This window comes from Scardinius erythrophthalmus (genome assembly GCF_964197995.2).
Source record: "Scardinius erythrophthalmus genome assembly, chromosome: 7".
In the NCBI taxonomy this organism is placed as follows: domain Eukaryota; kingdom Metazoa; phylum Chordata; class Actinopteri; order Cypriniformes; family Leuciscidae; genus Scardinius; species Scardinius erythrophthalmus.
The window spans coordinates 30,593,864-30,607,492 of NC_138227.1; the positions used below are offsets into that span (position 1 = coordinate 30,593,864).

At 39.5% G+C, this 13,629-nt stretch overlaps 1 protein-coding gene across 1 annotated transcript; it reads right to left on the minus strand.

Annotated features, from left to right (window-relative positions):
- Window positions 1–425: 425 nt before the first annotated feature.
- Window positions 426–13,144, minus strand: kcnj13 (potassium inwardly rectifying channel subfamily J member 13; the record flags this gene model as incomplete). Its single annotated transcript, XM_081371326.1, has 4 exons — window positions 13,117–13,144; window positions 11,681–11,823; window positions 5,586–6,099; window positions 426–1,027 (listed from the first exon to the last, which is right to left on the minus strand). Exons 3-4 carry the CDS (start codon window positions 6,067–6,069, stop codon window positions 426–428), a joined length of 1,086 nt encoding a protein of 361 aa, XP_081227452.1. The 5' UTR covers window positions 6,070–6,099; window positions 11,681–11,823; window positions 13,117–13,144.
- Window positions 13,145–13,629: the final 485 nt, after the last annotated feature.

A 13,629-nucleotide genomic window follows, 5' to 3' on the forward strand; every position in this document is an offset into this window, starting at 1 on the left:
TGAAACAAGGCAAAGTAAAGATTTTTTTACTTTTGAGTGAATATCTGTAACATTCATGTATTTTGATAAAAAATACTTTATGGACAAGGAGGAAACCTGTCCATGTAGGGCTTTACTCAGACAGATAATGCAATGACAATATCCAGGTGCCAAATAAATAAGGGCTCAAACATGATGGTCTTGTGGTCTGTCATCTGTCATGTTCAGAAGTACTGAAGGATGCAAGTGTGAATCATTATGTCCATAGCAGCAAAAAATGGTTTCCTATTGGGACGGAGTGACATAACAGATCATAACTAACTGAGGTTGTCTTTTAGGATAAAAAAAAGTCATACATTGGAGGTTGTGTTATGAAATGAAATGGACTTTTATAAACGGAGAATTCCTATGGAATCATACACTCTCGCATAAAAACACAACCACTGCTACTCCACCCGGTCACTGCCTTCCCCGTTAATCTGGACCACCACGTGTTCTTTCTCCAGCGTGTCTGTGGTGTGTGTGTTGGGGAGTGTGAGCGGACAGGGCTGCGTGTCAAAATAACGCATGCCTTCGGTTTTGTTCCGGCCTTTTCCGTGCAGAGACGTCACCCTGGTGAAGCAACTGCCGTACTGGATCTCGTCAGGCAGGTAGGACGTCCTCTTGAGGTAGCCAGAACCCGTGCTCTCCTGAGAGGCGGTGAGGAACACCACTAACTCGAAGTGTGATTGGTTGGTTGGGGCGTTGTTTAGGGGGCTGGAGGGAGATATGGGGTGAAAAAAGGTCAAGGGCGACAGAAAAAGAGGGCAAGGTCGTGACCCCAGGTTATCGACGCTGAATTCCATTGCGGTTTGGTGGAGTTCGTGATCGTCACGTTCTTCGTAGAGAACGGCGCTCACATACACGTCCACCAGCGGCCTTGGAAGCAGGTTACACACGCGGAACATCAAACAGCGCCGACCTCTGACCTCGCACACTACGGCCTGAGGGCTGAACAGGATCCCGCCACAGCGCTTCTGAGGGCGGGAGAACTTCGCCACAAATGCACCTGATGGAGCAAAGAAAGAATTTGAATTTAAGGAAATAGAATGAAAAGGAACAGAAATTAAAAAAAGCTAAATAAATAAGTTTTTAAATTATTAATAATAATAATAACAAAACTGCAAAACATTTTTTATTAAATAAAGTAAATTAATAATAATAATTGCTTGAAGTCTTGTCTGATAGTTTATAGGTGTTTTAAAAAGTCCTTACAGATAGAGTTGTTAGAAATGTCACCTATAGAAATTTGTATCTGTGTTATATACTTATTTCTAATACATTTATGGTTGAGGATGAGAAAAACACTTTAAAAAAATTCCACAATGCAATTATCTGTTGGATTTCTCTGAATTGCGTTTCCAGTTCTTTTTTCCTGTGGGGCAGTTCATTTCAAATTCACACTCATCTGGTGTCTTTGATGACAAATCACAGGATAGTTGAGTCACATGAATCACATGGCATTTGCAGCTCAGCTGATTGGCTGGCTAACAAACCTGTATTCAGAGCTGAGTGCAATTGAGGCAAGATGGCAGCATGCAGATTGTGTTCTTCACCCCTGGGCAACTAGTCAAGGAACTGCCATCAAGAGGAACGTTTTAGGAAGTGTGCCCACGTGTCCCAGGTTTTTGAAACCTGAGGACATACAACCTGTGCGGTTATTGCTTGGGAGAGGATCATGCACATTCAGTGCTTGAGAGTTCTGAATGTGCCCATTGTGAGAAATTCACAATGAGAATGCTCTGTTCAGGTTTGTCCCTATTCTCGAGGCTTCGGTCGTTGGGGATCACAGGTCGAGCTGGCTGAGGAGTTAGAGAAAGGGTTGGCTCTTTCTCGCGCCTCGATCGTGGGCTCGAGCGATCAGGACGTGCTTTCTCTCAAGTCATCCGATCCAGCAGATAGCATGTTGTTGGTACCATCCAGCCAAGAGGAAGCGGATGTGGTTTAAGAAGGCAAGGAAAGTGTGTACTGAGCCTTCTCAATCTGCCAGCCCCGCTTACGAGGGATGGCTGGATATCATGGCCCGCACCGCAGCCAGATTGGACCTGGTTTGCGGGTGTGAAAAACGGGAAGTCGCTCGCGGTAGGGTGAAGAGTAGTATCAATCAATCAATCAATCAATCAATCAATCAATCGAAGTCATGGAAGAAGCAATATTCAGTCCGGATTTATATACTCTTGCAAGCTATCTCTCCATTGCGGTGTTGCAGGCCTACCAGGCAGATCTGCTAAAAGATCTGGATCAAGGCCAACGAGTGTCCTCTGAAGCACTTGCTGCCGCACCATGGATCTAGCTCTCTGGGCCACTAAACAAACAGCCGCTGCTATCGGTCGCTCGATGGCAGCGATCGTGGTCATGGAGAGGCATCTGTGGCTGAACTTGGTAGACATCAGGGAGAAAGGAAAGAATTTTCTCCTCGATGCCCCAGTCTCGTCCACTGACCTTTTTGGCATATCTGTTGAGAAAGTTTTTGGAAAGTTAAGAGAGGAGAGGGCTCATTCGGCAGCATTCAGGAAATACATCCCGCACCCGAGGACTGGAGGCAGGGCCTGAGGGAGAGCGCAAAGGAGGAGAGATGCGAGTAAGAAAAGACAAGATCTCAGGGAAGTGATTAATAAGAAGCACTTTTGGTTTGGACACGAATGCTGATGATAAATAACATCATTCCTCCTTCTTCTCTGTAGAAGTTAGCTGGTAGCCTGATATAACAAAATGGGAAATGAGCTCCTGACTCAGGTAAACTCTGCATTTGTTCATGACCACTCCTCAAGCCCCAGTTGGCCTGCTTTGGACCAAGGTATCAGGCAGGTCAAAAAACCCTGGCCGTTTGCCCCGAGGAAGCCTGGACGAGGCTCGATCAAGCCCCGATAGTGACAGTGGAAACGCGAGTGGCCCTGGCACGCACTAGCACACCTGCTTTTGGCCCAGTGGACAGAAACAGTGGAAACACGGCTATTGAGAGGTAAGCACTCTCTTTCCTTCCCCAGATAAATTGGGTGTTTAAGTAAGGAAATATTACAGGTGTTGGATCCTGGCTACAGAAAAGCTGAATACAATCCGGGCGGTTGTGGCTCTTGTCTTATACTAGTCTTATTAACAGGTTCCCACTACATGAATTACTGCTCCCTCTGGTGGCCGCCTACACATTCTGATAGGGTAGAGAAGATGAAGCATGTTGATACAGTATATATACTCTGTTCATCGTCCCCTCTCAAGCTAAAGGCTCAGTACTCCCCTATGGTGGCACAATTAATGTTTTCCCTTTGGGTTGAGTATACTGAACAAATTGTTCGTTTCTAAACATAGTTGGGTTCGCTCCCCTTTTTGATTTCTCTCTTCAGGTTAATTTAAAAGGAAACTAAATATGATCATGGCCATTTGTATTCCTGCTATTTATTTTGCTCCACCTCCTCAACTATTGCAATGGGTTACTAGGGGTTTGCTTCCCTGAAAAGTGGGTTATTAAATGCCTGACTGACCTGTTTATCTCTCATGAGAGTTGACAACACTAATGAGTTGAGGAAGTTCACCTAGGGGCCGTCCCTCCTTGTTATCTGTCACTCACTGTGGTCCAGCGCTTTAAGAAAGAATAGGAGCTGTGTCTAGCCGGCGTTGTATCTCTAGCTAGCCTTTTTCTTCTAATTCGGCAGTGCTAATGAGTTGAGAAAGTTCACCTAAGGAGCACCCTCCTCGTTACCTGTCTCTTACTAAGACAGGTAAAAAACCTGCAAGTTTTTTGTAAGTGCAAAAAAAACAAAAGAATAATGCAAACCTTTTTAGGTCCTAGACAATTATTTTACATTGAGCAGTTTGATTTGCCTCCCCAGATTTCAAGAGTCTTAAAGTAAGGCTAGATCCACTGTGGCTCTCGGGGTGGAGCCTCTCTCTACTCAAGGCTCCCCTTTGGAGAAGCGGCACTATCAGAGAAGGTAAAAAAAAAGACAGCGTGGCTCCCTTAGGTAAGCTGCCCTTTGAGCCCTAGGATTGAATGAGGTGTCCCTCCCCATCTTCTTTGGGTATTTAAGTAGGGTCCCTTACCCTCCTTTATCTCAGTTATCCAGGTTAGCGAGTAGAGGTTTTGCAAGAATCTGTTGCATTTAAGTATTTTGCCATTCTTGTGCCATAGCCTACTATATGAAAATTAAGATGCATTTTCCTCAGAAGTACTGGTGCAGTACTAGGTTGATAGTTGAATATTGGGAAAAAAGAAAAGAAAGAAAAAACTCCCTGTGGAGGGGCATTTCCTAAGAGCTGTCTCAGATGAGAAAAGGCTGTCACAACCTGCCCATTTCTTTCTGTAGAGCTCTGCCTTTAGGGATAAAGTAGCCCGCTGGGGACGGAGGAAGTTTCCAGTGAGACCGGGACTTCCCCTACTGTAGAGGCATAGCAGCTAAGGGATCTTCTATTTTTTTGGAAGATAATGGCTTAGGGAACGCTACGACTAGACGGTCTGTGTACATATTTGCCCTGGATGGATGGTTGAGTCAGTGTATGCTATGCCCACTGAAATATTTTCACCTAGTGAGGAAGGCATCCCTGCGGCATGGCAGAGTGGGTATTTGTTCCCCATAGCGTCCATCCAAGACGCAATGTCTCGTTTCCCTTCTCAAACCTCAGTGACAGTCATCATCATCTGAGACGTTCATCAGAGGTTAATAACTAATCAACCAGTTGTTGCGGCATGACAAAAATGAAGAATGATCTGTTAATTCACTTGCTTGTTATTATGGATGGTTTTAACGTTTCCAATGTGGCGGATATGTTGATGTACTTTTGTTAATGAACTGCAATCTAGGTATTTAATATCTACAATATGACCCTAAAAAGCTGGACTTAGAACACAAGTACCATTTATATTTTAGTTCAATAGCAGGACATCTACAGGTCATTCTACATTTCCTCTGAGGGCTTTAGTACCAGGCATTTACATTAATTACTCCATTGTTCAGAGGCAAAGTTCTCATGATGATTTTATCTTTGAATAGATATATTGATCAATGACTCTTTTATTTGTATTTCTCTTTGTCCTTAAATCATGTGAACTCAGGATTCACATGACTTACTGTACATTCACCTAAAGTCTTTAGCTAAGTCTTTGTGAGATTCTAAAGTTTGGTAAACACACACACACACACACACACACACACACACACACACACACACACACACACACACACACACACACACACACACACACACAAATATATGAATTATTAATTAGTGGGAATATGCATGTTAACATGATATTAGTGGGCAAGAAATGTTTACCAAACTTTCTGTGTAATGTTAAATCAGCAAAAGTGCTTTTTAAAGCTTGTAACATGTGCTTTTTAAAATCAACATCTTAAATGTCTTACCTTAAACTCTATTTTTTATGCGGCCTTAATTTTTATATTAGAACATTATCCCAAATTTTGATTGAGTTTAACTTGTGCTGAACCTGGAACATCCTTTTAACCTAACCTAAACTTGACTCATTTGAAATCTTCATTTCCAAAGGAAAGGTATATCTCCTATATAGACCTGGTGCATATTTCTACAGTAAAATAGAAGACTGTAGTGTGTACCGGTGATGAAGGCCTCCAGCATGAGTCCCAGCAGCATCTGCAGGGCGAGCAGCGCTATGGCGGTTGGACAGTCAGCGTTGGGGTACATGGTGCCGTACCCGATGGTCAGCTGCGTCTCGAGGGCAAAAGAGAAGGCGGCGGTGAATCCCGTCACGTGTTTGACACACAGCACGTGTCCGGGCGGTGGGGAGTCGTGGTTGGGCACATCCAGGTCCCCGTTGACACGGGCGAGCAGGTACCACAACACTGCGAACAGCAGCCAGTGAAGCAGGAAGGAGCCGCAGAACGCCAGCACCACCCATCGCCACCGCAGCGCCAGCCACGTCCCCCACATGTCCCGCAGCGCCCCGAACCACGTCTCTCTGTAGCCTGGAGCACTGCCTTGCATCAGGCTCCGCCCGTCCTTGTTGACCAGACGCTGGCGATGAGGTTTGGCCATCAGGGGGCAGGAGACGGCCTTTTGGTCACTGGTGGTGCTTGTCATGGTGACGGAAAGTTGGCAAGTGGCTAGCACCTGGAAAGATGAGCAAAGAGCACCTGATTTCAGCTACAAATTTCTACACATTTACATATGAAAATCTGATGTTCTTCAGGGGATAGTTCAACCTCCAAAAAATACAAATTCTGTCTGTGAAAATTAATTCCAAACCTGTATGCTAACCTGATATTTAGTCCTGTGAAACAAAAAGGAGACATTTTGAAGGATTTGAACCAGGTTGGCTGTTGGGCTCCAAATGTTTTTGCGAGGCACAGACTTCATTTTAAGCTTTTAAAATGAAAAGCCTTCCACTGATTATCCTTAATTCTCCATTAAAGCTCTAAAATTTAATTTGCAGATTAAAAATGGTGCCAGATTTGATGTAATTAACAGAAAACTGTGTTGTTCTCAACAAGCTAGGTCTAATGTACGAAATGAAGATTAATGGGAGATTTTTAGTGAATATCAACCTAAATTTCTTCCTGTTCCAGTGTTGCTATTGCTAACTAAAAGTGTTCATCTTCACTTTTGGTATGTGGCAATAGGTTAAAATAAATTGAAATATAAATGTTACATGGAAAAACTTAAACTTGAAAAAATTCAATAAAAAAATTTAAATGAAAATTAGAAATGTTGCCCAGTCAACTAAGTCTAACTAAAACAAGTTTAAGTTGAAGTACTAAAATTACTTAAACTGAAATAAAAATGAATTAAAGCTTATAAAATAATTAGAATATAATTATATATCTTATAATATATACAAAAAACTAATAAAAATGGACAAACGCGCATTTATCTAAAGTTTACTGATGTAAGCATGATGAAAGTAAATGTTTTAAAATTAAAATAAGAACTGAACATATAAAAATAAAAGCAAAATATTAATAATTACTATAATAGTATATAAATAATATTGAAATAACACTATTCTGTTCGGTTAAAGCTAATTGATTGCTTCAAGAAACTTATATATAGTGCATAAGTTGTGATAGCAACTTTTATGTTGTATTTATTATTATTATTTTACACTTTTTTGGCCTTGACAGCTGTCTCAATGGGGGGAAAAAGAGTCTCCTTTTGGGTTTGTAACTTCATGAGGCATGATAATGACAGATTTTCGGGTGAACTATTCCTTTAACATTTCTAAAAAATCTACCATTTCAACTGCCAGGTGATTTAATTGGTGATGTTTCTCAGTGGGGTGTGTGTGTGGAAGGGACAGCAGGAATGTGTGTTTAATCCACTCTTTTTTTTCGCTGTCTCTCTCTCTCTCTCTCTACCAGACGACTGCAAGTAATTAGTCTGACACTAAAAAGCAAAGCACTGAAATAATAATAAAAAAGAAAAAAGAACTTCAGTAGCACAATGTTTTTTCATCATGTCACATTAATTAATTATATTAGATTGTGTGCTAGAGAACCTGACGAAGAATAGGGTTTCAGTCCCTTTGTGTCTGTAAATATTATGCAGACACACGAAATGTAAGTGCTTGAGCGTGTTTGGATGCCAGAGCTTGAGGTTAAACTGTAAAGAAGAAGACAGTGTCACATTTTAATTTAACAAAATGTTAACTTGCCCTCCGGGTTCTCCCCGGTGAGGAGAGGGAATGTTCCATTTCAGGATGTGTGTGTGTGTGTGTGTTTTAAATATTTTAAAAACTACTGGGTCAGTAAGATTTTTATTTAGAGAAATTAATACTTTTTTTCTGCAAGGATGCATGAAATGGACAGTAACGACATTTATAATAATACAAAAGAATAGTTATTTTGCTTTCCTTTCATTAAAGAATCATGAAAAAACTTATGGTCCCCCCCCCCCCAAAAAAAAATAAATAAATTAAGCAGCACTACTGTTTTTAACATTAATAATAATCATAAATGTTTCTTGAGCAGCAAATCATCATATTAGATCAGATTTCCGAAGGATCATGTGACTGAAGACTGGAATAATGACGCTGAAAATTCAGCTTTGCATCACAGGAATAAATACATTTTTTCACAATCTCAAATTAATGCAGCTTTGGTAAACATAAACATTTCTTTCAAAACATTAAAAAAAAACTTACTGATAGAAACTTTTGAAATAAAATATAAGTAAAATTATATATATATATATAAATAAATAAAAGATAAAGTTTATATATACAGTATATAAATGATAATAAATAAATATAAATAAAATTATATATATATATATATATATATACATACAATTTTATTTATATTTTTTTATATTTATTTAATATCATTTCTATACTGTATATATAAACTTTATCTTTTATGTATTACCATATATATATATATATATATATATATACACACACACACACACACATATTATTTGCTTCATCACAGTTAATGTCTATGAGAAATAGGGGTGCATTTGATTATAAATTATTAGATTATTAGATTGACAAAATGCTTATTGCTACTTTTTGGTACTTTAATTGAAGGTTCTAGTTGTCACAGGGTGTTTGCAGGCAGGCAGAAAAGGACAGATGAATAAAGTTCTCAATAAAGTTCCAGGTATACTCAAAAACCAGCATCAGCAAACACCAACCAAAAGTGACCGTGACCAGACAAATAGTGAAGACAGGAGTACAACTATATAGATAACTAAACAAAGTGATTAATAGAGCACAGCTTGAACAAATAAACCAATAATGACGTGACCATGGTAACTAAAGAGTGGCAGGAAATCAAACAAAGGAAGGCATGAACTGAAGAAATACAAACTAGAAGTCCCTGAACTGAATTAAACTGAACATACTGGTGACACTAGTTCATTCTGGATCAGTTCATCCAGTGTAACCTCGGGTCCCTCTCCATGAAGTACACTTTTGATTAGACAAGGCCATGAATCTTTCCTGTACGTCATGACCTAAACTTCATGAGAAAATTCATCACATGATGAATCACGGTAGACTGTCTGTGAGTTACATCTTGTAGCTTAGTGCGTGTTTGCGGCGCATGTTATTCATGTGATTGTGTCTGGCCACAGGGCGATAAAACACATCTCTCTTTATGTATTGTGTTCCACAGATTATATGTATTAATAAATTAACTCCATATATGTATTAATGCCATTCACTTACACAAACACTTTGCAGATGTGAAATGAGTCATTGCCACTTAACCATATTGTTTTATTAATCATAATAATTTATTTTAATGCAAAAAATGCTAATGCTTGTCTTCACTAGATTTCATTAGTTTATGAATTATGGGCTTTCAGTTGAAAGTGTGACGCTGGTCAAATTTACAGACTGGACTGAGTTAGTGTGAAAAATTGCTTTTTATAAGCATGCATATAAATGTTTTTTCATATTGTTTCTTTAATGCCAAAAAATGTCATATCCAGGCATGTTTTAGACGATACCATGTGATTTTACACAGGATCATGATACATATTAGCAAACAGGGCTTTTTCCCAAATATATTTATGTCAGGATACTTCTGTTTGCTGTGATGTCTAGGTTAAACATTTATAAATTACTTAAATTTGATTTTTAAAAATTAAATACTTGATTGAAATCTAACTAAGTACATCATTTTCTTTGTATTTCAGGATTGGTTTTCTAGCAGTTCTTTATTTTCTTTGATTCCCCCCCTTTCATCAGTCATATCTTTGATTGACATCTCACCGGGCTCTGCAATTATTAAGCTATACCTCAATGGCATCTCACCTTGTGAATGCTTACTTCGACACAGAAACAATGAGTAGCTGATTCCTGGATATAAGATTAACCTGGACCTTTGCTTGTGTGTGTGTGTGTGTGTGTGTGTTTGTGTGTGTGTGTGTGTGTGTGTGTGTGTGTGTGTGTGTGTGTACGGTACAACTATCTTTGTGAGAACCAGTTTGAGATTTAGACCATCGAAGTGAGGACACAGAGAGTAGAGTGAGAATTTAGTAAAGTGTTTAAGGGTCAAGACTTGGTTTTAGGGATAAGGTTATAATCAGGTTAAAGTAAGGTAAGGGTTCGGGTTAGGCATTTAGGCTACGTTCACACTGTCACTCCAAATCCGATTTTTTGTGTATCCGATTCGAATCTGATCTAAAATGATTGACTGTCCACACTGTGTATCCCAGCTGTGTTTTCTGTCAAATCTGCATTGGTTTCTATGGCAATTGGTAGGTATACGCCAAAAACAACAACAACAACCACAACATGGAGGGGTTTGCAAAACAGAAGTTTCCTTAATTACAACATGACAAAGTGTAGCCACTGCGCTGGACTCCTATGTCCTCTGAGGCAGCGGCAGAACCGGCTTTGGCCCGTGCTGTCGTCTCCGCCGGTTTGCAAAACATGTCTCCAATACAGTATATTGTCATTTTCTGCTCATCTGGCACTTTGCAACAACACAACCTTGTTTCTGCAGCGACTTTCAAAACAACGTCTGGCGCACGAAACACATTTATAAACATCGCATTTATTGCCGTTCACACTTGCTAAATCTGATCGGATATGCATAAAAAACGGATTTGGACTGACAGTCTGAACGTAGCCATAGTTATGATGGGTAAGATTAGGGAAAGGAGCTAGAGATTGCATTGTGTCAATGAATGTCCTCACAAAGATAGATGTGAAAGAATGTGTGTGTGAGTTTGATATGATTGGCTTTGCTGTCAGTTACTGTAAGCACTGTAACTGCTGAACTTTAGCACGTGTTGTGCTTGGGTTACTTATGTGAGCTTCAAGATGAATTAGAATGGAAAAAATGTGTTTTGTTTTGGTGACTTTAGTTACGAGTTTAACCAGAGATTTGGTCTGATTAAAACTGAGTGACTCTCCACTGCACACAGTTCAATGTGTCAGAGTGCAAATGAGTCTGGTGTGCTCATGGGTAAATGATTATTTCAAGTGTTCTGTGTGTGTGTGTGTGTGTGTGTGTGTGTGTGTGTGTGTGTGTGTGTGTGTGTGTGTGTGTGTGTGTGTGTGTGTGTGTGTGTGTGTGTGTGTGTGTGTGTGTGTGTGAAAAAGGGGCCCGGTTCATGGACAAAAAGCACCATAAAAGTATTATAAATTCTCCTAAAATAGTCCATATGATAGCTTTGTGTGAGGAATATAGTGAAATAAAAAAATAAAGCAATGCTATTTGGTGTCAAATGACATCAATAATATTTTTGTTGATTTGACGGAAAGAGAGACATACATTTCAGTCTTAATAGAGTCATATTGGCTACTTTTATGGTGCTATTTTTGTCATTTTGGATCTTGCCAGACCCGCTCCTCATTGCCTTTCATTTCTGGCCTGGATATATATTCTTTTAAATCATCTTTTGTGCTCCATGGAAGAAGAAAAGTCATATTGCAATGACATGATGGTTAGTAAATGATAACAATTTTTGTTTTGGGTGAACTATTCCTTTAAGACAAAAACATAGATGACCCGAAATGCATCCTTTATGAATAAACAATGATTCACTAACACATGCAAACACAAACACTGCCCTGTGCTGATCCGGATGCTGATTTGTTTTCAATAGAGAGTTTGTCTTCTGAGACTGTGATTGGTCATGGTCACCCATGGAAAAATATCTTCTATTTTTCTTTTCTTGCTATAAATCTTATCTAATAATATCTCTAACAGAGCATAGAATATCCTGTTTTACTCACCAAATTTCTCTCTTTGGGGTTTATTAAGGACTCCTCAGAGTTTTCAGACGAAGTGTGAAATCTTCTGAAAAGTTCAAGCGGGATCTAGAGTGTGAGGAACCGTAGATCCTCGGGGCCAGGGTGTAAAACCAATCCAGATACTTCTGTAGGAGACACCAAAGAGTCAGATGCACTGAGGAACTCCAACAAACCCACACATTCAATGAAGAGAGCCGGCCCTGAAACTCATTGGTCACATTACTCAGCATGTGTCCAATTAGGAGAGCTTTAGAGAGGAGGAGAACACCTAGAGTAACTCTCTCTCTCTCTCTCTCTCTCTCTCTGTGTGTCTGTTTGTGTGTGTGTGTGTGTGTGTGTGTGTGTGTGTGTGTGTGTGTGTTTGTGTGTGTGTGTGTGTGTGTGTGTGTGTGTGTGTGTGTGTGTGTGTGTGTGTGTGTGTGTGTGTGTGATGAAAGTAACAGAACAGTAGCTTTTCGTTCTCACCCATCTTTCTGAAGTTGCTTTGACTGCTAAACGTCTTGCAACAACCGTTTCTCTTTCGGCTGAAGCACGAAAACAGATTTTGTCCTGTTTTTGTTGGTCATTGTGAGTGTTTCTGCCTGAGAGCTTGTGTTAATGCTTACGTAATATCTCTCATTTACAGGAAAGGGTCACCGCATTGCTGATAATAGTTTTTGTGATCACATTTAATTAAGTTCTCGGTTATGTTTAAAATGAGACACTTGTGAGATTACTGGGGTCTTTTTCCCCAGGAGTGAAATGTAAGAAGCACCAAAGTCTCCATTTAATCTCAGTGCCGTTTTGGAGAAACCTTGAGATTAAAGAGATCTTGTTTGTGGTTTTACTTTCCAGTGGGCAATGCCACACTTGTAAAATGTATCACTTGTGTAGCCATACTCTGTTAGGATTGTGCTTTGCACAGCACTAAAATGCTAATAAATGTTATTTCTAGTAATGATGTGAGGCTAATTGACAAATTTGCGAAGGAAAATAGCTGCTTGTGGGAAACTTTTGCATTGTAACAGGTCCAGCTTAACAGAATGAGAGCTCCACATAAAATAATGCATTGAAATATCAACAAATAAAAATGCTTTTATGGTGATTTATGAACAGCTTCCTCAGGTAGGCTCATCATTTTCTGTGACATGACATTTGAATACAGAATGGTTGCATCACACAGCTGATGGTCTCAGTTCATTTCAATGATAAGAAATCTAAATAATAGATAACAGCTAACAGCTAGCTAGATTATGTAGTAAAGAGCAAACAATGTTGTTAATTTACTAATGCCATGCAGGCAAACAGCATTACATATTTATATATGAATAACTTGTGTGTTAATTTATTTGTTGGATTGTCATTCTTTCTCCATTTTCCCCAACATTTATTTATGATAAAATAGATTTTTTTCCCCAAAATTGCTGCCATCTACTCACCTCATGTCGTTTCAAACTTAGAACATCACAGGAAAACTTCAGAAGATCGTCTTCCTTGAAAGCCATCGGCCATACAAAAGACAAATGGGTGAGAAAAAGATATTAACCTATATATTATAAAACAAAATTATTGCATACTTTATCTTGTTCAAAAGTTCACATACCACATTTGCTCCTCGAGCATTAATGACCATTCGCAGCCTTTGTGGAAGTTGTGCAGTCTCTCAATTGTCCTGAGGCAAAGCTGGGCCTCAACATCTTTGAGAACTGTGTGCAGAACTCAGACGTGCAGCGCATGCAAGGCACTAAAGAACTTATGACCTGGAGGCTTTTTCGTCAACAGCGCTAACTTATGAACTTTACTGCTCATTCATGTAGTCAAAAGATAAGTAAATGGATGTCTGAAGGATTTGGGGATATTTGATCTTCAGCTAAGTCAGAACAGAGGAGTCACATTTGGTAGATATCGTTTAGAGATCAAGGACGAATTACAAATTAGACATTTTGTTCTCT